At 40.5% G+C, this 24,973-nt stretch overlaps 2 protein-coding genes across 2 annotated transcripts; both read left to right on the top strand.

Moving 5' to 3' along the window:
- The first annotated feature begins 2,796 nt into the window (after window positions 1-2,796).
- On the top strand, window positions 2,797-3,354 carry LOC145113114 (uncharacterized). The gene has a single exon (XM_079049229.1). The coding sequence runs from the start codon at window positions 2,797-2,799 to the stop codon at window positions 3,352-3,354; it is 558 nt and encodes a 185-aa protein (XP_078905355.1).
- Window positions 3,355-3,919: 565 nt separating this feature from the next.
- LOC145113115 (uncharacterized) lies at window positions 3,920-5,071 on the top strand. The gene is made up of 4 exons (XM_079049230.1): window positions 3,920-4,087; window positions 4,142-4,289; window positions 4,488-4,676; window positions 4,875-5,071. The coding sequence occupies exons 1-4, from the start codon at window positions 3,920-3,922 to the stop codon at window positions 5,069-5,071; spliced, it is 702 nt and encodes a 233-aa protein (XP_078905356.1).
- The last annotated feature ends 19,902 nt before the right edge of the window (window positions 5,072-24,973 follow it).

The raw sequence follows: 24,973 nt of genomic DNA on the forward strand, positions 1-24,973 counted from the left end.
AGAAGTTTTACAAAAATCCATTCAATCCGAAGTTTAACGGAAGTGATTCCAAAGGAAACTCATATGGGAAGAGTGTGGGAGAGGAAACGAAGGTGGAGAAGAAAGAAAACAAGTATGAGGTTGAGAAGCCAGAAAAGAAATTGAAGGGTGATTCTGGTTTCGATTGTCATTACTGCAATGGTGCAAACCATATGACAATTGACTGTATGTTGAGGAAGAAAAAAGAGAAGAAGGAAGAGTGAAAGACGAAGCCTATTATATGGAAAGGATAGAAGAGGCGAGGGTTAAGACGAAAGGGATGTCTTTGGTTGCAAGAGGAAATGGCGAAGGGGATAGAACTTACCAAATCTGGTCATCTAGATCGGATGATGAAGAAATGTGAAACCCCACGCATGGAGCCATGTATGCAAAGTATGAGGAGGGAAGCGAGGAGGAGGAGAAGGTGACATGCAAATGCTTTGTTTCTACTAGTGCTGAGAAGTCTCCAATGACTTCGAAGGTACGTTCTCTTCTCGAATCCTTTGAAATTCCTTTCAGTTCATATAATGCTATTCTATCTGACTTTGATGATACTCTATCTTATGTTAATGACATGCTTATTTTTGTTAGTAGTGACGCTGAAAAATCAAAATCTTTACTACTAGAATCTCAAAAAAGATTGGATTCGAAGTGAAGTAGAATAGATCATTTAGAATTGCAATTAAAGAATGTTTCTTGTGATAGGGATGATTTATGATCAAATAATTGTATTTTGCTAAAACAAAGAAACATTTATTGTAATTATGCCAAGAGACTTTATGCTAAGTTGACTGATTTACATCATTCATCAGACATAAGCAAAGAACAACATAGGAAACTTTTACCCTTCTTGACATTCGAAAGGGAAAAGATATATTCGACATCCTATGACTGTGAGAAAAAGATTTATGAGTTTGACAAAGTCCCACATGACTCATATGTATATGGTATTGTTAAGATTGATGAATGTTTAGATGCAAATGATCTAGTTAATATTGTGAATGAGACCTTGACCAAAAACGAACAAATGAAAATTTTGAAAAAGAATGAGAATTCGACATATGACTCTCAAAACAATTTTGCTGATATCGAAGATGATTCTGACAATATCAGTGAAATTGAGGCTGAGGAAGTTGTTGATTGTTCTCAGTTATTTGTCATTAATGTCACTTCGATAAACAAGGGTAAAGAAATTTGTGATGATTCTTTGGTTAAAGTTGACCCTAACCAACCATCAACATTGAAAGTTCGTGACTATGATCGTGTGATTAGGAAACAGAGAAATTCGAAAAAGGTATTAGGAAACAGAGAAATTCGAAAAAGGTGATGAAGGAAAAAATTCCTCATTATCTTGAATCGAACTCTGTTGTTTATCCAAATTTCAAATGCACTGATGATGTGGTGTTTCCAAATCAAGTGTTTGTTACCTCAGGAAGCAGAGAAAAAGTGAAAACTGAGATCAACAAAAATTGTTGTTGAAGACAACAAAGAAGTAATGAAAGAAGGGTATTTCTCAAATCAAAGCACCGTCGAAAACAATCTTAACAAAAACTCGTCCAGTTTTCAAAGGCAAAAGCCAAAAAGAGTTTGGGAAGTAAAGAAAGAAAAAGTCAATGATAACAAACAAACAAATGAACCTGTTTCTCAAAATCAAAAGACTAAAGCTCAAATTTTCAATGATGAAATTCAAAAAGTTTCCAAAGAAGAAGGCATTTAGATGTCAAAAGCTCGAAATAAGGTTTATTGGAAAAATGTCAAGTCGTTGAACAAACAAAAAAATATTTCTCAAAAACCTTCTGTTCAGAAAATGACTGAACAAGTTCAGACCTTTTCTCAAAATAACTCTTTTGCTATGAACAAACCCGCTTAAAAACAAAAAGATTTTCCAAAAAGTAATTCAAATGTTTCAAGTCCAAGTCAAAAACCGAATGTTCAAAAACCAAGAAATGAGAATTTTGTTAAAAACCAACAACCAAGGAATTTCGTTCCTAATCATCAAAACAAAAGATTTTCACAAAATCATTTTCATAGAAATGGTTTTCAATCAAATGAACAAAGGCATTTTCATCAATTTCAAAGTCAAAGACGGTTTTTAAATGCACAACAAGTTTTTAATCGAACAAGTGTTGGTTATAATAAACTGTTTCAAAATCATTATCAACTACATGCAAAACCGACGTTTCCAAAACGAAATTTCGAAAAGATGGAAGTCAATAGGAAGAGAAATGAACCATTCAAACCCTAACAACCTCAATTTCCCAATCCTGTTTCGAAGCAGCAAGTTAAAGCTTCGTTTGTCAAAGGGAAATCTGATGTAAAGAATATTAATCACTGGCTAGAAGGCAAGGGAAATTCTTATCAGTCTGGAAAGTTTTCTCAAGAAGAAATCAAGCATGCTTACGAAAGCTACTTGAATTAGTCATCCACTGAAAGTTCTTCATCGAAAGAATCGAATCCCACTGTTTGAAAGTGGAAAGCTGTTCCCAAAACAAAGGTTGAGGAAAAACGAACTCTCGATGGAAAAGGGAAAGTCAATGTCGAATTTAAACCATTGAATGATTTCATTTCGATACCTCAGTCTACGGAAGTTGACTTAATCGATAGTTTGAAATCTAAAGTTCGTAATTGGGTAATAGGATCTTCATTTCATAATGCATTTCAGTCTAATCACCAAGGACCCAAAAAGCCTTGGGGACCTAAAATTTCCATTGATTTCAAGTTTTATGTGACGAGCAATATGATGAACATTGGTACATCGATGGTGGTTGCTCACGTCACATGACTGGTAGGAAGGAAAACTTGCAAGATTATCGAAGCATGGAAAATGTTGGTGTGGTGAAATTCGGAAACAATAAAAAATGTAACGTTAAAGGATATGGAAAAGTAACGAATGAGAATTTTATGGTGAATCGAGTGGCATATGTCGAAGGTATTAAGCACAACTTGGCAAGTGTTTCACAACTTATTGTGGGCACTGGTAATCAAGTGGTCTTCGATGAGGAAGGTAGTGTCATTTCGAATAAAGAAACCAAAGAAGTTTTGCTCAAGTCAAAGAGGAAAGGAGATATGTTCACTCTTGACATCAAAACAATCGTTGGTGTTCCTTATGTATGCTTGCTTTCGAAGGCATCGTCAGATTTAAGCGGGTTGTGGCATCGAAGACTCTCTCATTTGAATTTCAAAAATCTGAACAAATTGGTGGTAGATGACCTTGTTCGAGGTATACCAGTTTTAAAATTTGATAACGATTCGTTTTGTGCAGCATGCGAACAAAGGAAACAACATCGTCAAGGTCATCCGATTGTCATTGATTTGAAGATCATCGAACCTCTCTAACTTCTTCACATTTATCTTTGTGGACCTTCGACTGTTGAGATTCTTAACAAAAAGAGGTACATATTGTTCATTGTTGATGATTTTTCAAGGTTCACTTGGGTTTACTTTCTTCGACAGAATTCTGAAACTGCTCAAGCAATGATCGAATTTATTAAGCATATTTAACTAAGTCAGCGAAAGAAAGTGAGAAAGATCAAAAGTGATAATAGAACAGAATTAAAGAATTAATTTCTTGATTTATTTCTAAATGATCTTGGAATTGCACATAACGTTTCATCTCCTTACACACCACAACAAAATGGTGTTGTCGAAAGGCGGAACAGATCACTATGCGAAGAAGCAAGAACGATGCTTACATATGCAAATTTACCTCAATATCTGTGGGCTGAAGCAGTTTCGACAACATGTTTTACTCAAAACCGATCTTTTATTCATCATCGTTTTAACATCGTCCCTTATGAAATCATCAATAATCGAAAACCAAATTTCAAGTTCTTCCATGTTTTTGGTTGCAGGTGCTTTATTATGAATCTCAAAGATAATCTTTCCCAATTTCAGTCAAAAGATGATGATGGGATATTCACATAATTCAGTTGCATATCGGGTGTTGAATAAGCGAACAAGGATGATTGATGAAACTTTCAATCTAGCTTTCGATGATTATTTTCTCAAATGTGTCGAACAGACATTTGAACAGAAGCCTATTCTTAACGAAACAAATGATGACTCAGAAGTGCTAATTCTTTCGATTTTGACTATGACTTAATTTTTTGGTGTTCCTGACAAGGCAATCGATGCAGAAATTCATGTGGATGACAATCAAATTCCAGAAGTATCGAAACATTCTGATGATTCGACTATAACTCAGGATGATGGTAGTTCACAATCCACAATAAAATCTCCGTTACATATCGAAAGTCACCCAGTGTTGCAAGGTGATCAAGTGGAGGGGGAGCACTTGAATTCGATACCTAATGTTGAGGGGGAGCATAGTCATACGAATGCAGATGTCGAGGGGGAGCATCATAATAATGATCCAATTGTTGAGGGGGAGCAAAATAGATCTCTACCAAATACTTCAAATATAAAAATTGATGTTTTTCATGATGTGTCTGATAATGCGTCAAACGCAGGTGAAGGTTCTGAAACGGATGAAATGTTCGAAGATGCACCTTTGGATTTTGATCCTGCATATCCACTACTGGACAGATGGACACAAAATCATCCCAAAGAACAAGTTCTTGGTGATCCTCAAGCTGGAGTGTTGACAAGAGCTCAGCTTCATGCTAAAAACGAGGTACTAAATGTGCATCAAGAGTTTTGTATGTTTAATGTTTTTATTTCGAAAATTGAACCAAAGTCAGTAAAGGTTGCTTTGGAAGATCCTGATTAGATTGTTTCCATGCAATCTGAACTTGCTCAATTCGAAAGAAACAAGGTTTGGAGACTTGTTCCAAAACCCGATGATGTCTCAGTTATAGGCTTAATATGGATTTTTAAAAATAAAACTGATAAAGAAGGTAATGTAATTCGAAACAAAGCAAGTTTGGTTGTTATGGGATATTCACAACAAGAAGGTAATGAATATGATGAAACCTTCGCCCATGTCGTGAGAATCGAGGCTGTTCGAATATTTCTTGCTTATGCAGCACAGAAAGACTTCGATGTTTATCAGATGGATGTCAAGTGCGCTTTTCTCAATGAAGTGTTAGAATAGACGGTTTATGTTGAGCAACCACCAGGTTTCATAAATGATAAGTTTTCTGATCATTGCTATATTCTCGATAAAGTTGTTTATGGTTTAAAACAAGCACCACGAGCCTGGTATGCAACTCTTACCAATTTCTTAAAACTTTCGAAATTTAAACAAGGATCTGTTGATCCCACTCTATTGCGAAAGAAAATGGGGGATCATTTGATGCTTGTTCAAATTTATATAGATGATATTATTTTTGGTTCGACTGACCCTTTATTGTATTGTGAATTTGAGAATATGATGAAGTCAATTTGAGATGAACATGATGGGTAAGATTAATTTTCTGGGATTAAATATCCGTCAAAGCAAAGATGGAATTTTCATAAATCAAGAGAAGTATTCTCGATTTCTGCTTGAGAAGTTTGGCATGACAAATAGTTCGAAATTACGAGTACCAATGGCTGTCGGCACACGCTTAGGACCTTCGTTGGACAAGCCTGCTGTCGATATCACTTTATGCAGGAGCATGATTGGTTCGTTACTATACTTAACTACTAGTCGACCTGACATTATGTTTGTTGTTTGTAATTGTGCCAGGTATCAGTCAAATCCCAGGGAACCCCATCTAACAGCTATAAAGAAATTTTTTCGCTATCTCAAAGGGACAATTTCATTGGGCTTATGGTACCCTTCGAAAACTGGGTTCTTTGCTTAAGCATTTTCCGATGCAGATCTTGGGGATGTCAACTTGACCGAAAAATCACTAGTGATGGATGTCAACTATTAGACGGGAAGTTAGTTAGCTGGTAATCGAAGAAACAAACTTGTGTTTCGATTTGCACAGCAGAAGCAGAATATGTTGATGCTGCAAATTGCACTTCTCAAGTCATGTGGATACAAAGCCAACTTCATGATTATGCAATCAACATGAAGAAGATTCCCTTGTATTGTGATTCAAAAAGTGCCATCCGCATCTGCCATAATCCGGTGCAACATTCAAAGACCAAACATTTTGTACTTCTATATCATTTTACCAAGAATCATGTCGAGGATTGAAACATCGAGGTTCATTTTGTAAAGATGACGGATCAACTTGCTGATATCTTTACCAAACCTTTGCATGAGAAATCTTCTCTAAGGATTTTTTTTCGGGTTTGGGTATGCTCGATGCCAGTGTTGTTCCCAGTTTTTCATCATAGTGTAATACCATGAGCAGTCGACTTATCGTTGAAGGAATCAGATGTTACTGTTCACTGTTCACCATTCGACATGCTTCAATTTTGAAATTCCTCTGAATGGTCCAGATCAGAATTCATTGTCAAAGAAGACCTATTGTTTTGAAGTATCAAGTTTGTCTGTCGATACACTTCTTTTCGAATGTCTGGTACCATTGTATTGTTTTTCATATTGTTTTTCTAATTCAAAAAGACCAAAAATATTTTCTTTCTTTTGCTCTTCATTTTCAAAAAAAAAACAATCAAAAATCCAAAAGTATTTTTTCTTTTGTCTTTAAATTTCAAAAACAAAAATTCCAAAAAGATTTTATTATTTTTGTTCTTTTCTTTACAAAAACAAAAATCCAAAAATATTCTTTTTTTTTATGTTTATGTGGCTAATGATTTACTGTGCAGATCACAATAGACATATTTTGGTGGTCATTGCTTTGTTACTGGGGGAAAGGTATAATTTCAAAACTTTGCAGTAGTTAGGCGTCCGAAGCATGCTGCTGTATGTCGACCTAAGCCTCATAGACTCAATGTGTGTCGAAGCCTTAATGGATCACTCACTAAGAGAGTTCCTTCCCAATTAGGCTATATTCACATTAGTCGAAGAACTACCTTTTCTCTTCTCATGTTGAGTTAAGAGAATTCTGCATAGTTCTATCATTTGCAGAGGTACACTTCGTTTCTTAACCAATCTTTTTCATCAACTTAATTCTTCACGGTTCGCACACTTCACTTGCGTATCCTTGACATCTCTAGTAAAAACCAATCAGAATGTAGATACTGCACAAGTCTGTGTTCATGATCCTGATTCATGAGACCGTGATGATGGTGAAATCCAAAATTTCCAATTGATTAAGGAATTGACGGTGAACTATATGTTCAAGATTTTAACAAAACGTTTGTTTTAGTACCTTTCTTTGATATTCAAAATCATATTTCTTTCGATTTGAGTGGTCTTGATAAAATGATATTTACCTAAGACATTTTTGCCCAACAGGATCCAACACTTATTTTTTCTTGAAATATGAGTTCTGTCTGAATATCAGTTTGAACCTTTTGTCACTTAAAATTTTATCTAACCTTCACTTGTCACTGACTACACTGGTCATACAAGTAATTTTGATCATCGAATTCACACTTCTGTTAGGTTGTGATCATGAACAAAATTGTGCCTACCTTCGAAGCTTGTTTAAAAGAAGCCCTTCGATACTTCTTTACAAGTATTCGATTGTAATTCATGGGATACCACATAAGAAGTTCAATATCTCTCTTGATATTGAATGAAGATATCTTGGCATGGGATCCATCTGCTTTTACATCAATTGATTATTTGATGTCACTATAATCACATTTTTTTAATCTTGGTTCCCACTATTTTTTTTGGACACTATAGCACAAAAATCCTCGAGGTATTGGGTATTACCAACTCAAACCTAGATTTCGAAAGTCTGGCTATGATTTCGTTTCTAAACCCAAAAGCGAATGAGCCTAGCCTCGAATCGAAGGTTCCATTGACGGTTCTTATCCTATTGGGGCAAGCAAAATGACTGATTGATGTGACAGTTGGGTTGCTTCACGCTTTTCCAAGAAAAAGTACTCATTACTTTTCAGACGTGGAGACTTTTACGGCAACTGGTCCATTTTTCAAGGATACACGTGGAATGATTTAATTGATAACCACTTCCAATTCATATTGTGTATTAAGTATAAAAGGCTTTTGGGGGTAACCAATTCTAACTTGTCGTATCCTGGTTAAAGATTTTCCCGAAATTCTCTTTCTTTATACTTATCTTTTCTCTCAAACCTTCAAACCCTAACAATGGCGGCAACTAATGTTCCTGTTGATCCTTCTCAAACAACTGATGATGCTACATCTCAACCTCTGTTGAAGATTCAAAGTACAAATTATCGGGTTCAACCAGATGTATCGAAATACCCCGAAGAACTGAAGATGTTGATTGTGCCTGTCAATCATTTCGTTCTTTCCATGGTGATGACTGCTTCTTTTTCGGTTCCGATGACCTGGTTGTCATTAGCTGGTTCTACATACATCTTCAACAAATCTTCCAAAGTGGCCACATTCCAGTTAACAAATGACAAGAAGTATACACTTATGAAGAAAAAGTTCTCTCAAATCTTGAAGATTCCAACTGCTGAACCTTTTTATGAGGTTACAAATGAATAAGTGATTTACATGTTCAATGAGATGGTTCATCAACCCCCACTCACGAAAATCAGTGAATTTAAAAAGTCTTCGTTACCGTGTATGTGGAATTTCTTGTTTGGGATATTTCTGAGGTGCTTGACGGGTCGAATTGTTGGTCTTGATAAAGCTAAACTTGAAGTTTATGCAATGATTGTTGGCCTCTATTATGATTTGAAAGTTGATTATGCTACTCAACTATGGGTGGAGTTTGCGACTAGTATCTCACATACCAATGTTGCTAATGGTGTGTCATGTGCTCGATATTGGAGTGTGATTCTGCAACATGTATATTAGAAGGAAGGTATTCTTGTTTCCTCCGATGTTCCTAAAGCAGATTTTTCCATCTATCAACATCCAAATACTGTTGAAGATGACTTAGAGGTGTTTCCTAATATTGCGAGCATTCAGATTGCTATGCTTCGAAAGGTGGATCCATTGCATCCTGTTCTTGTTGCTTACCTTAAAACTATCAATCCTGCTGTCGAAACAGGGGTGTTGTTCCCAAAAGGAGTTGCAGGTACTTCAAAGCGTGGCAAAAGTTCTATAAAGTCCTCAAAGGTTGATAAACCTAAATATGTTTATGTAACAGTGGAGCAGGAGGTCACGAAGCCTGTCAACGAACCTGTTGTTCAGGATGTTCCAAAAGAAACAATGCCATCCAAGACAGGTGTTCTCAAAAGAAGGAAAAAGCCAGCTCATAGGCCTCGTCATTCACCAGAACAAAGGCCTATTATCGAAGATGTTCCTGAGAAGTTACTTTCATCTCCAAAAGGGGCTTTTGTTTCTAAATCGAAGAGGATTCGTAAACCACAGATAACTCGCAAAGGTGTGGTTATTCGTGAAATTCCAGCTCCAGTTTCTCCGGATTCAAAGAAACGAAGAGCTCGTGACATCGTAAAGAAGATCAAGAAGAAGCAGAAGAAATTGCAAGATCCTCTTGATAAAGTTGTGGTGGAAACTTATTTCGAAGACGAGGGTACTCCGTCTCCCATTCACACTAAAGACATGAGCTTCGTACCACCTCAGACGGACTCTCCTGTTAATTCGAATATCGAGGCGACTAGAAGTCCTTGTGGCAATGTGAAAACATCTAATGTGGACACAACCACTAATCTGGGTGATCCTTCTTATCCATCCATCCCTGAGCAGACTCACGTCATACCACCCAAAGTTTCGATGACCGAATCAGATTCTGAGGAGGTTCGAACTTCAGGCATCCCTGTGAACATATCTAATATGGACACAAATGTCAATATGGGTGATGGTGTAGCACCCGGTTCCTGGTATGTATTTTAATTTAAGTAATTATCATGTTTTGCCCTGGGACTCGGCAAGTTGGAGGCCCAACTCGTCGAGTAGAATCGACTTTGGACCCGGAGGTTTAGTGACCTACTCGACGAGTCGGGAGACCGACTCGACAAGTAGGAGCTGTCTGGAAAAAACCCTAATATTTAGGGTTTGCACCCTATTTAAACACTGTATCTCACCCCAAACCAGCCTCCATCACCCTCCCAACTCAGAGAAACCCTAGATTGAAACCCTAAACCCTTATTGAGTGTTCTTGAGCCTTTTGGTGCCTTTTTGTGTGTGTTTGAAGTTGGAGAAGAGGAAGGAAGCTTGGAAGTTCAAGTAGAAGCAAAGAGATCCAGAAGTTTAACTTCATTCTCAGCTCATTCAAGGTAAAAAGCTGGAACCTTGACCATTTATCTCTTAGATTTTGATTTGGGGCAATTTCTACCCTTTTTATGAGTATAGAGAAGCAAAAATCGGATTTTGTGGGTGTGCTTAGAGTTGCACTTCGGATTTGGGGCTATTGGGGGTCTTTATGGCATAAAGGTGCCAACTTTGTTGCCGTAAACACCCCATGCATCTTGTAGACCTCCTTTTATGGATTTTGGAGCCAAAAACCCAATGCATGGACATCAAGGTTATAGCTTTACGTATGAAATGGACCCTAGGAGGTCAGATCTATGGTTTTGATGCATTAAGACCCATCATAATCGACTGTATAGTTTTGGGAAAAGAGGGACTCGGCGAGTCGCTTGGGCGACTCGGCGAGTCGGGACGCATTTTTCCCCCAAACGTCTTCTGGAAATGGTTTTGGTTGAGTGGAAGGAACACTCAGCCTGCTAGGGGCTTGTTTTGAACCTGGAAATCATAGGACTCGGTGAGTGAATGAACAGACTCGGCGAGTTCAAGGCAATGTCCCAACCTCATGAAGACAAAATCGACGAGTTCAAGGAGAACTCGGTGATTCATAGACTAGACTCATTCATTCGGATGAAGATGAACTCGACGAGTTCAAGAACGAACTCGGCGAGTTGGTTGAAGATAGTCAGATGGGTTGTTGAAGGAGAACTCGTTGAGCTCTTGGTAGACTCGACAAGTAAGGACGAGATTATGGCAGTAGGTGGACATGGGGACTCGGCGAGTTGGTGGACCAACTCGTCGAGTCGAGTCAATCAGAAGTTGACTTTGACCAAAGTTTGACCTTGAGTTTGACCTGGACTTGAGTTGACCCTTGTAAGGGGTTATTAGTATGAAATAGTAATCAATAAAGGTTGTGGTGTAGGAATTGAGGAGTTGAGACGAGTTGATCCTTGTGCCGCGGATTGTGCAGATACTACACGACATCGAGGTGAGTTACCTTCCAGTAGCGGTGGGTCTACGGCCACAATGCCGACCCATTAGTAGGAGTCGTATGTTAGATGATGGTCTTTGTGATATTTATCTAGGTTTGCTACTACCTGATATGCTTATGTGCTAGCATGATATGTTATATGTGATAGTGGTAGTAGGTGGGGAATAGTCCCCAAGTTCGGTTGTTAGGACCGAAGGGTAGGTCGGGCACCCCAGATATGCCTGACAATATGATTATGTTATGATATGTGTGGTAGTAGTAGTATGGGGTGAAATAGTCCCCGAAGTTCGGTTGTTAGGACCGAAGGGTAGGTCAGCACCCCATAATGACTTGACATGGGTAGGTCAGCACCCCAGAATGGCTTGACATGGGTAGGTCAACACCCCAGAACGGCTTGACATGGGTAGGTCGGCGCCCCAAAATGGCCGGACCGGGTAGGTCGGGCACCCCAGAATTGCCCGACAGTATGTATGCTATGTGATTGTATGGTATGTGGTATGATGGGGGAACTCACTAAGCTTTGTGCTTACAGTTTTAGTTTTGTTTCAGGTACCTCTTCAGCAAAGGGGAAGGAGCCGGCACGGTAGCTGTACATCACACACACATCAGTTTTCTGCATTTTGTGATTCATGGGATTCTACTCTGATTTTATTACTACTTGATGATATGATTTATGAGACACGAATACTATGGTGTGATGGATTGTTATATTCTTGACTACGTTTTGATAAATTATTTTATAAGTTAATTAAAAATGAATTTTTTGGCTTGAAAATTTGGGATGTTACAATTTGGTATCAGAGCCTTGGTTTGAGGGATTCGGACACACCTTCGGGGGTGTCTGGACTCAAATCGAGGGTTTGAAAGATTTTTCACAAGAAAAAAATGTTTTTCCAAAGGATAAAGTGGGAAGTTTTGAGAAAGAACGAGGTGTGTGATGTGCACGACCGAACGAGCTCAAGTAAGTTTTCCCCAAGATACTCATACATGTTATGTTACGATATGATATGCTCATGAGAACTGCATGCTAGATTAGGGCTAAGGATCTAGGAAGGATGCCTTGTACGCCTATTATATGTGTATGAGAACTGCATGCTAGATTAGGGCTAAGGATCTAAGAAGATGCCTTATGTGCCTGTTATATGTGCCTATTTAATTACACGCTAGAACTGATTAGTCAGTGATATGATTACCGAATAAGACATGTTTGGTATGGTTACTCAATGCTCAAATTTTGCTTGCTTTTTGCTTTTAGGAGTTCTAGTTATCTTTAACTAATTGGTAAACGAATACGTCAAGTTACATATTGCAAGGGTTGAATAATTTCAGAGGGTTAGGTCTAGCCCTATTTCGCAGCTCTTGTTTGAGTCCAACCGTTGTAGGGTAGGACCTCTCATTCGAAGAATTATTTGGTCTTAGTGATATGTAATGGTATTCGCAAGCTAGTTAGGTAAAGGTAGCAGGGATTCCTTATGCAGCTGATGGCGGAGAGTAGGTCGGAGAGTTACCCTAGGGTAAGCCTAGGATTATATTAGCAAAGAGTGCAGCAGTAGTAGAAGGGACTTGGTGAAGTCGAAGCAATCCTTTAGGAAAGTACGGATAGATGTGGAAGGTAGTATGGGCCCGTACTACTGAAAGCATAGGATCCGTACTCGAGTCAAAGAGGCCGGAGACGGAAACAGGGAACTATAGAGTGTATGAGACCTCCCGAGGTACATGTATGATTCTGATGATTATGTGTTTCAGAATGGTGATGATCACACGTCATGGAGGGGGAGGTTCAGGATCAGGATCCGGGTTCAGGATCGGGCTCGGGGGCAGGTTCCGAGCCAGTGGACGAGGGACTACGCGAGTTCATCGCGTCTGAGATCACGAGAGGTATCCTTGAGTCGACCCCGGTGATTTTCGGGTCGATCAAGGAAGGGATCATTGAGATGATGGAGGATCGCCTCAGAGCGTTCCGGAGTGACATGGCATCTGGCCAGTCAGGTACGCGCACACTGTCCTTTAAGGACTTCAGGGGGAGTGGCGCACCAGATTTCCATGGGGTTAAGGACCCCATTGTTGCCAGGAGATGGATTGCAGACATTGAGTCTGCACAGTTGACAAGCTTCTGCCCAGAAGGGTCGAAGGTCCGCTATGCTGCGGGATGTTTGAGAGACAGGGCCAGGGATTGGTGGGAGTCAGTTGGTGACTCATTGAGAGCCTCAACTATTGAGGCTATGACTTGTTCGGACTTTGTGACCAGGTTTAGGTCCGAGTTTGCGCCGGCCGTGGAGCTTCAGTAGCTGGCCAGGGAGTTTCTTGATATGAGGCAGACGACGGAGACAGTGGCGGAGATAACCACCAAGTTCCAAGATAGGGCCTTATTGGTGCCTCAGTATGCAGGAGATGAGGATATACGGAGGACCCGCTATCACGACATGTTGAGAGCTGATATCTGGGAGCATGTTACCTTCTCAGCATGTCCGACCCTGGAATCCTTGATTGCCAGGGCGAGGGAGAGGGAGATTGATCTGGAGCACATCAGGAAGAGGAAGGCAGAGACAGAGCAGGCTACTGGGGCTTCGGGGAAGAAGCCCAAGGGATCAGACACTAGGCCGAAGGGCCAGTCGGGCCAGGGCCGCTGGAGGAAATGCGGCAGGCCGCATGAGGGAGCTTGTAGAGTGGGATCGTCTGGATGCTACAAGTGCGACAAGATGGGGCATTTCAGTCGGGACTGTACCGCCCCTGCGCCCACTATTCAGACATCAAAGTTGTTGTGTTTCCACTGCAACCAGCAAGGCCATAAAAAGGCCAACTGCCCGAGATTGATAGTAGCAGCAGTGCCAGTGGCGGCGCCAGCTCCAGCGACCCTGCGGCTCACTGATGGCCGGCAGGGCAAGACAGAGGCTCCAGTGGTGAGGAGCCGAGCCTTGCAGTTGACTACCGAGGAGGCACGCGTCGCACCCGATGTGGTGACGGGTATGATTTCTTTTCCCTAGCTTTTATTTTATGTTGCTTAGGATATTGATGTGCCATGTGATATGTCTTGTTTAGGATCGTTCCATGTGAACGGTATCCTAGTTCAGGTGTTGTTTGATTCGGATGCTACCCGATCATTTGTCGCTCTTGCGCTTAGCAAGAGGTTCCCTAAGTCTTCGGGCATGTTGGATTGCCCCCTAGAGGTCGAGATTACGGACGATCGATCAGTCCGAGCATCAGAAGTTTTCAGGGATTGTGTTTTGAGGTTGTTCGAGGAGCGTTATTTGATAGACTTGGTTCCCATCCCGATGCGTGGGAACAAGGTGATTATATGCATGGACTGGTTGAGCCCCAATGGGGCGGTGATAGACTGCGCACAACTATTAGTGCGTGTCAGGACCCCAAGTGGGGGAGAACTGGTGATTCAGGGAGAGAGGCCACAGCGTGGACCAACATTATGTTCAGCAGCGAGGGCTAGGCGGTACCTTCAGTAGGGTTGCGCTGGGTAAGGTGTCGGTGAGCGATGTACCCGTGGTGCGAGATTATGCTGATGTATTCCCAGAGGAGCTGCCTGGGATACCCCCAGAGCGACAGGTGGAGTTCCGGATCGACCTAGTCCCTGGTGCGGCTCTGATAGCCAAGGCGCCATATCGGTTGGCTTCTCCCGAGATGCAGGAGTTGTCTACGCAGCTGCAGGAGCTGCTAGACAAGGGATTCATCAGGCCGAGTAGTTCACCGTGGGGAGCCCCGATCCTGTTCGTCATGAAGAAGGACGAGTCGCATCGCATGTGTATAGATTACCGGGAGCTGAATAAGGTGACGGTGAAGAACCGTTACCCACTCCCGAGGATAGATGACTTATTTGATCAGCTTCACAGAGCATCTTGGTTCTCCAAGATTGATCTACGGTCAGGGTACCACCAGATGAGGGTTACGGAGGAGGATGTACAGAAGACTGCTTTTCGAACTCGGTATGGCCATTACGAGTTCGTGGTGATGCCCTTCGGGCTCACCAATGCTCCTGCCGCGTTCATGGACCTCATGAACCGCGTGTGCAGACCGATGCTGGATCGGTCCGTGATAGTTTTCATTGACGACATCTTTATTTATTCTAAGACACAGGAGAAGCATGAGGGGCACTTGCGTGAGGTGTTAGATACCCTGAGGAGGGAGAGCTTGTATGCCAAGTTCTCCAAGTGCGAGTTCTGGTTGCGCGAGGTGTAGTTTCTTGGGCACCTTGTCAACCAGAACGGGATATTAGTTGACCCGGCCAAGGTGGAGGCCACGATGATATGGGAGGTTCCGAAGTCTCCATCGGAGATTCGGAGTTTCCTGGGATTAGCCGGCTACTATCAGAGATTCATCCAGGATTTATCCAAGATAGTCGTACCCTTGACCCGACTGACGAAGAAGGCTGATGTATTTCGTTGGGGGCCTGAGCAGCAGGCCACATTTGAGACGCTGAGACAGAGATTGTGCGAGGCACCAATCTTAGCCCTACCTGAGGGCGTGGATGATTTTGTTGTGTATTGCGATGCGTCCATCTCTGGTTTGGGCGCGGTTTTGATGCAGAGGGGGCATGTTATCGCCTACACTTCGAGGCAGTTGAAGCCTCACGAGGCGAACTACCCGACACACGATTTGGAGTTGGGGGCGGTTGTCTTCGCCCTCAAGATTTGGCGACACTACCTCTATGGGGTCCAATGTACCATCTACACGGACGACAAGAGTTTGAGGTACCTCATGGATAAGCCGAATCTGAATATGAGACAGCGTCGATGGCTTGATGTGGTGAAGGATTACGATTGCGAGATCCTCTACCACCCGGGGAAGGCCAATTTCGTGGCCGATGCACTTAGCCGCAAGGCAGCGCCGATTAGAGACATCTGCATGAGGATGACCGTGGTGACTCCGCTGTTAGAGCGGATCCGAGAGGCCCAACAGGAGGCTGTGAAGGAGGAACATCGTAAGAGTGAGCGTATTGTGGGCCAGGTTTCCTCCTTCGATTATGATAGTCGTGGATTGTTGACACTACACCGTAGAGTGTGGGTCCCATATCATGGGGGTGTGCGCCAGGTATTGATGGGGGAGGCGCACAAATCCAGGTTTTCCATCCATCCCGAGGCGACGAAGATGTACAGGGATCTTCGTCCTGACTATTGGTGGCCCTGTATGAAGCGGGATGTAGCCTGGTATGTTGAGAGATGCCTGACCTGTAGGAAGGTCAAGGCTGAGCACCAGAGGCCTCACGGCACGATGCAGCCGTTGGACATCCCCATGTGGAAATGGGAAGATATCACCATGGATTTCATCACCAAGCTTCCCAGGACCGCACGGGGAGTGGATTAGATATGGGTCATCGTGGATCGGTTGACCAAGAGTGACCATTTCATACCGATTCAGGAGAGCATTTCGGCCGAGAGGTTGGCCGACATCTATATTTGGGTGGTTGTGTCCCGACACGGAGTGCCCGTCTCCGTGATTTCTGATAGGGATGTACGGTTTACTTCCAGGTTCTAGAAGAAGTTTCATGACAAGTTGGGTACTCGTCTGCACTTCAGCACTGCTTTCCACCTGCAGATGGATGCTCAGAGGAGATGTTGTATGGGAGGAAGTTTGGAACCCCGATATGTTGGGGTGAGGTTGGCCAGAGGCTCATGGGGAGTACCGAAGTGGTACTCAAGACGACGGAGAGGATCTAGCAGGTGCGGAGCAGGCTTCAGACTACTCAGAGTCGGCAGAAAAGTTATGCTGACAGACGTCGTTCGGACCTGGAGTTCCAGGTCGGGGATATGGTGCTCCTGAAGGTGTCGCCTTGGAAAGGCATCATTCGGTTCAGGAAGCGGGGCAAGTTGGGCCCCAGGTACATTGGACCTTTCAGGGTTGCATCACGGGTGGGCAAGGTGGCGTATAGGCTGGACCTACCATCCAAACTCAGTCAGATCCACAACACCTTCCACGTCTCCCAGCTGCGGAAGTGCCTGGTGGACGATTCAGCAGTGGTGCCCTTAGAGGATATACAGGTGGATGACAGCATGAACTACATCGAACGGCCAGTAGCTATCCTCGACAGGAATTCAAAGGATCTGAGGAACAAGAGGGTCGACCTGGTGAAAGTGCAATGGCAGCACCACAACGGCTCGGAATGGACTTGGGAGCCGGAGGACGAGATGAGGGAGCACTACCCTGAGCTGTTTCCGGATTCAGCAGCAGACTTTGAGGACGAAATCTAAAATAAGTGGGGGAGATTTGTAGCACCCGGTTCCCGGTACATATTTTAATTCAAGTAATTATCATGTTTTGCCCTGGGACTCGGCGAGTTGGAGGCCCAACTCGTCGAGTAGAATCGACTTTGGACCCGGAGGTTTAGTGACCTACTCGACGAGTCGGGAGACCGACTCGACGAGTAGGAGCTGAATGGACAAAACCCTAATATTTAGGGTTTGCACCCTATTTAAACACTTTATCTCGCCCCAAACCGGCCTCCATCACCCTCCCAACTCAGAGAAACCCTAGATTGGAACCCTAAACCCTTATTGAGTGTTCTTGAGCCTTTTGGTGCCTTTTTGTGTGTGTTTGAAGTTGGAGAAGAAGAAGGAAGCTTGGAAGTTCAAGTAGAAGCAAGGAGATCCAGAAGTTTTACTTCATTCTCAGCTCATTCAAGGTAAAAAGCTGGAACCTTGACCATTTATCTCTTAGATTTTGATTTGGGGCCATTTCTACCCTTTTTATGAGTATAGAGAAGCAAAAATGGAATTTGTGGGTGTGCTTAGAGTTGGACTTCGGATCTGGGGCTACTAGGGGTCTTTATGGCATAAAGGTGCCAAATTTGTTTCCATAAACACCCCATGCATCTTGTAGACCTCCTTTTATGGATTTTGGAGCCAAAAACCCCATGCATGGACATCAAGTTTATAGCTTTACGTATGAAATGGACCCTAGGAGGCCAGATCTACGGTTTTGATGCATTAAGACCCATTATAATCGACTGTATAGTTTTGGGCAAGGAGGGACTCAGCGAGTCGCTTGGGCTTGTTTTGATGCATAAAGACCCATTCCCCAAAACGTCTTCTGGAAATGGTTTTGGTTGAGTGGAAGGAACACTCAGCCTGCTAGGGGCTTGTTTTGAACCTGCAAATCATAGGACTCGATGAGTGAATGAACAGACTCGGTGAGTTCAAGGCAATGTCCCAACCTCATGAATACGGACTCGACGAGTTTAAGGAGAACTCGGCGAGTCATAGACTAGACTCATTCATTCGGATGAAGATGAACTCGACGAGTTCAAGAACGAACTCGGCGAGTCGGTTGAAGATAGTCAGATGTGTTGTTGAAGGAGAACCCGTCGAGCTCTTGCTAGACTCGACAAGTAAGGACGGGATTATGGCAGTAGGTGGACATGGGGACTCGGCGAGTTGGTGGACCAACTCGGCGAGTCGAGTCAATCAGAAGTTGACTTTGACCACTGTTTGACCTAGACTTTGACCTGGACTTGATTTGACCCTTGTAAGGGGTTATGAGTATGAAATAGTAATAAAGAAAGGTTGTGGTGTAGGAATTGAGGAGTTGAGACGAGTTGATCCATGTGCCGCAGATTGTGCAGATACTACACGACATCGAGGTAAGTTACCTTGCAGTAGCTGTTGGTCTACGGCCACAATGCCGACCCACTAGTAGGAGTCGTACGTTAGATGATGATCTTTGTGATATTCATATCGGTTTGATACTACCTGATATGCTTATGTGCTAGCATGATATGTTATATGTGATAGTGGTAGTAGGAGGGGAATAGTCCCCAAGTTTGGTTGTTAGGATCGAAGGGTAGGTCGGGCACCCCAAATATGCCTGACAATATGATTATGTTATGATATGTGTGGTAGTAGTAGTAGGGGGTGAAATAGTCCCCGGAGTTCAGTTGTTAGGACCGAAGGGTAGGTTAGCACCCCAGAATAGCTTGACATGGATAGGTCAGCACCCCAGAATGGCTTGACATGGATAGGTCAGCACCCCATAACGGCTTGACATGGGTAGGTCGGCACCCCAAAATGGCCGGACCGGGTAGTTCGGGCACCCCAGAATTGCCCGACAGTATGTATGCTATATGATTGTATGGTATGTGGTATGATGGGGGAACTCACTAAGCTTTGTGCTTACAGTTTTAGTTTTGTTTCAGGTACCTCTTCAGCAAAGGGGAAGGAGCCGGCACGGTAGCTGTACATCACACACACATCAGTTTTCCGCATTTTGTGATTCATGGGATTGTACTCTGATTTTATTACTACTTGATGATATGATTTCTGAGACACGAATCCTATGGTGTTATGGATTGTTAGATTCTCGACTACGTTTTGATAAATGATTTTATAAGTTACTTAATTAAAAATGAAATTTTTGGCTTGAAAATTTGGGATGTTACAGATGGGGTGTCGACTTTCGAAGCACAAGGTACTTCTTCAATTTTAACTTCATCAGTTCCTATTTCAATTATTCTTTCATCCACAATCGAATCCACCATTATAGACACTTCTACTTCCTTACCACCATTTATTTCTCCTACACCCACTTCATTACCTGCTTCAACCATACCACCTACATTTTCAAACATTATGGATCAACCAAACACTTCTCTTTTTCCTTCACAATCCACCGAAGGAGACAATTCTATTCCTGATGATAGTCAAGGTGGTGATGATGTTATGATTTTGTTTGCTGATATCCAATTTGATCCAGAAGAGGACAATATTCCAGATCACATGCTTATGTCTGGTAAACAGTTCAAGATCCTCAATCGAAAGTTGAATTCTTTATTACAACTTCAGGATGCTAGAAGTCGAAACAATGTGTATGGGATTGAAGTTGATGTTTTATTAAAAGCTCAAGAACATCACTTAAAAACAGTTCTGGATCAGACTGAAACAAGTAATGAAGAGCGTTTGAAGCAACAAGATGATGCTTTTCAACATGAGGTTAAGGATTTGAGGGATGTTGCCAAAGAAAGAGATATTCTCTTTGTCGAAGTAGTTAAGAAAGTGAAGGAGGATGTTAATCTTAAGATTGAGGAGATTCACACCGAGATGTCAAAAGAGGTTGTTAAACTTGATCAGAATTATTCCAATCTTCATACTAAGGTTGATAGAATTGCTGATGCTATTAAGAAGGTTGTTGAGTTCTATAATTCTCTTATCACTAAGGTTGATACGAAGTCAGAGTCCGATTCTAAAGTTTTTGCAAAGCTGGAAGAGTTATTGGGGTGTTTGAAGGAATCTTTGTCAAAGCTTGAGGTTTCTCCTACATCTTCAATTTCTCAGGAGTCTCTTTCGAAGCTATTTTCTTCCTTCGAAACTAGTCTTAAGGATGAAGTTGCTCCTTTATTACGATTGGTGAATTTGATGCCAACCGATGCCCTACCTGTGTCTCATGTGGTGCAATGAGGAGAAAGGGGTGTCGGCATGGGCTCTTAGAAAGTTGCTGGTACTGGTTTGTCAAAAGATGTTGATAGTAGAAAAGTTGTTAGGAAAGTAATCAATACACAAATTCCAACTTCGCTTCCTACTTCGTTGTCAACAACCTCAACGACCATGATTTCAAGCCCTTTAACCAAGGGTATTGTCATTGGTTCATCTGTTGGAGGTTCGAGTTCAAAACCACCAATTTCAAAAGAACCTAAAAGTGATAAAGAGAAGGGGATTAATCCTTCTGCAGAAGAAAAGAAGAAATCTCAAGAGGCTGAAATTGAACGACAAATGCATATAAACAGCATAATTCGTCAAAGGTAGAATGATCCTCCAGGTCTTGAGAAGGGTGATCCAACAAAGCCATTTTGTTACGAAACTATTAAAGATATAGTTTTCAATGGTATAATGCATGATTTCGAGAAAGTTCTTAAGAAGAGCTATGATACTGAAAATTCTGATTACAATCAGTTGGATTTTCCAATCAATGAAATGATGTTTATATTAACTCAATATCAGATTGTGGATAATTTCGAAGACAAGGAGGAGTACAAGAATTTGATGTTAAGATTTCACGCAGTACTTGGCAAAAGAGAAAAAGATATCTGGTCACTGGTGAAGATTGTGAAAGTTCTCAACATTTCGAAAGATGCTTTGTTCGAAGGAGTGTTGCAGAATTGTCGATTTCGTGTGGTCAGAGCTAATAATGTTGCTTGTGATTTCTCTGTTGCTGATATTCCATTAATGAACATGAATGACCTCATAAATGTTGCGAAAATTCTAAGCTCTGTGGATGTTTCAAAGCTTCAAATCAATAATAAGGAAGACTTATTGATTGGATTTGCTCATATCAAGTTGTTTATAGACAATTATTATGATTGTATAGCCTTGATAGATGTGGAACTTGCGTTAGCAATGGGTCGTTAAGTGAAAGTACCTCAATCGATGTTAAAGGGTCAAAGTGAGTTTAAAGAATTTCGATGATGGGGAGATTATTTTGAAGCCTTTGGGAGTGGTGATTGTTGGGAAGAACAAGAATAACAAGATGACGAAATTTCTTTTCCAAGTATATGATGTTGAGAAGTATACGAATTCCCAGTATACTAATCTTGTAGTTCGTATGAGAAATTGCAAGAAAAATAATCCATGAGATATTGCTGAAGTTCGAAAGACTATTTCATGGTATACTGAGGTTCGCAGGTAGTTCATCATGCTACAAAGTTGTTAATGACTTAAGTTCAACACTGCTCACAAAGGGGGAGAATGTTGTGTTCGAATATTAGTTGTGAGGTGTCGAAGTCAATTGTAGCTTGATAGGATTCGAAGTCTGTATGTTAGATTCGAATATATGTATTTCGTAAGGGTAGCTTACTTTTCGAAGCTTTCATGTTTACACCCTTATATATTTTGTGTCCACTTCAGTTGTTCCTATAAATAGGGATAAGTACTAGGGTAAGGGTAACGAGTGTTACAAGTGTGCACTTTACTCTCTTATTTCTTGTACCCTTTCTGAAGTGATAATAGATCCAAACATATCATATTTACTTTCTATGTTCTTGATTAGATCTGTTCTCTGATTTCTTACACTCTACTCGATTTATTCAAACAACATTATTTATCAGAATTAATCTGGAATTAATTCAGGATTAACTGAAATTAATTAAAGGTGCAAGAGATGAATTGTAATTATTCATAATTAAGCAAGGAAAGGCAATTCTAGATGGTTCTATAAGGTGTACAATTTTATGTAGCTCTTTAGGGTTTCTAGAAGCCTCCTGGTACTAGATAAAGAAAGGTTTTGAATTAGAATTAAATCTATTATTTAATTATTGAAATCTGGTTTTGTCTACAAGTTACCTAAGCTCTAAATAGGACCTCTTGGCTCCCTAATTTTGCGGCTTCTCATAAAAAAGGTAAAGAACTAATTTGTCTTCATCTCTCCCCTCTCCTCTTCATTCTAGGGTTTTGGGTGTGAGCCATTAGAGGCATATTACTTTTGGTGCTAAGCTTTCTAAAGTTCTACAAGGGAGCAAGGGTATTGTTTGCAATAACAATATCAAAGGTATGTAACCTTAAATTGTAAATTTTGATTATAGCATCGGGATCTTATAGTTTCATAGTATGTTGCTATTAATGTGTAAAGACATAGATCCTTTAGGTTGCATATATCCTTATGTATTTTTGAGTAAATTTTTCCGCATAGACTTGTAACCTACGAATTCCACTAGTGCTATCAGAGCCATGTCTTGTAATTAAGAGTGCACGATAGATGAAACAAAACGAAATCGAAGGACGCGCCGTGTTTTTTGATTATTTTTTTTCTTTTTTCTGTTATTTTTCTGCCTGATTCGAATGTTGGATGCCTTTTAGTGATTATCTGGTTTTTGACCTGTTAAAATCCAAATTTTAATATGCTAGATATGGTTAAAACCCTAATTTGAATTTGAGGAGATAAATAAGGAAACCTAACTTTTAGTTATAAGATAATTAAATAACATTATCCTTTATGAATTTTAATATATTAAATTAATTAAAAGTTAATCCAAAGATAAATATAAAATTGATAATTGGATTATATGATTTAATTAATGTAGTTATATAGTTAATTAAAAGATAAAGATAAATCATATAGGGGTTTAAAATATTAATTAATTAATAGTTAATGTAGATAATTAATATTTAAACCTTGAAATTTTAAAATGTTTAAAATACACCCTATACATATAAAACCTTAATAGTTTATGTATAACTAAAAGACTGTCAATTCAATAGTAGGCCTCATTCACGAAGCCACACTATAAGAGAGGTATAAGGAAACATCCTATAAAATGACCGTTGAATGGTTGTCCTTTTCACCCACAGCTTCTCTGTGTGGTGGAGGATTGTTAGTCGAACGGTTTTGATGGGACATAATGAAGATTAAATGTATAATATAAAGTAATAGAAGCATTTATAAAACCCCACTCTAGTTACTTTAGAAAAAATATAAAATATATGCTAATCCATGAAAATGCACATCGTTTCTTTATTAGTCATTAGTAGAGCGTGTGTGGTTAACCGAGACACTAATTTGGGACTATAAAGATGAAATGATGAAGTAGTCGAATTAATGATTGTTGATGGTGTGTGTGCGGTTAACTAGCACATCAATGTGAGATCATGGACGACATCGAGTATGTCATGCGAGTTTGAATGGTTATTCATATCTCGTTTGTGATCCTTGGCATCCTAGTCACAAAAGTGAGAGCATAATCTGAGATTAAACATGTCATTGATAAGATTTAATGAATCGCAAAAGATCTAGGAATTTCATAAGATTGAAATTGGTAAAATCCTTACCTACCTAAAATAGATCCGTACTTTGATTAAGGCATCACTCTTGAAAGTTTGAATTGAAAATATGGATGATAGCCTTAATTTAAAATTAGATTAATAATTAAGGATTGAATCGATTTATTTAAACTTCTCTCTTAGGTTAGATGGACTTCCTCTCCTACCTCCTCGTGTACCTTTCTAATTTTAACTTCTCCTTGTTCTCTCTCGAGAATGGATAGGTTGTTATGGAATCTTCCTTGAAAGGAAGATGTCCTCAATGAGCATGTCCTTAAAATAAAAAACACATCAATTTTAAATAAGTTATTATTCTCATAAAATGTGGATTTGTCAAATAAGGTCTCTTGCATCATGATGTCCATGTCCTTGATGTTCCAAAGGATTTTTGTGAACATGTGAACATATTAAATGAATTTGCAATTGAGTGAAATGTTTTACCAAAAGACAAGACAAAAGTGATTTTAAATATCGTCAAATATTCCTAATTGCATTCGAGCTAAAGCAAAGGTTTGTATGTTCTCAATAAAAGCTACATAGACAATCATGAGAATCTCAATGGTGCCCTAGAAAAGAGTCTTACTATATATATCTTGCGCTTGGATCTATCACTAGTTCTTATGATATTTTCAACGTGCTTTATCATATGAATAGTATGGATAAACCATTGATGGAATTCTTAGGCCTTCTCCAAATTGGGAAACTGGAAATGAAGTAGATTTCTTATCCACTTTCAGTTGTAACTTTTCTGAATGTTGGAGGAATGAAGAGGAAATGTTCGAATCCTAAATAGTAAGGAACGGTTTACGCCAGAACCTCCCATTGTGAAGGAATGGAATTGGAATGTCCTCTATTCCATGCAACCATTATTCAAAAGATGAGAGTTTCAATTAAAATGAAAGACACGGATCATAGGAAATGAAGTTGACATAAGTATTTTGAGATAGTAAAGTCAAATGCTTGACTCTACTTCAAGTAATTGTATAATCGAACTCCAAATACATCTAATTCGTGGATCCTTGATGCGTGATAATCATATTTAGATGGAATTGTAGAATCTAAAGGAAATAAGGAAGTTAAGAATTAAGAGCTAAAACCTAATAA

The sequence above is a fragment of the Lactuca virosa genome, chromosome 5 (assembly GCF_052849685.1).
Source record: "Lactuca virosa cultivar CGN04683 chromosome 5, Lactuca_virosa_CGN04683_v6, whole genome shotgun sequence".
Lineage (NCBI taxonomy): Eukaryota > Viridiplantae > Streptophyta > Magnoliopsida > Asterales > Asteraceae > Lactuca > Lactuca virosa.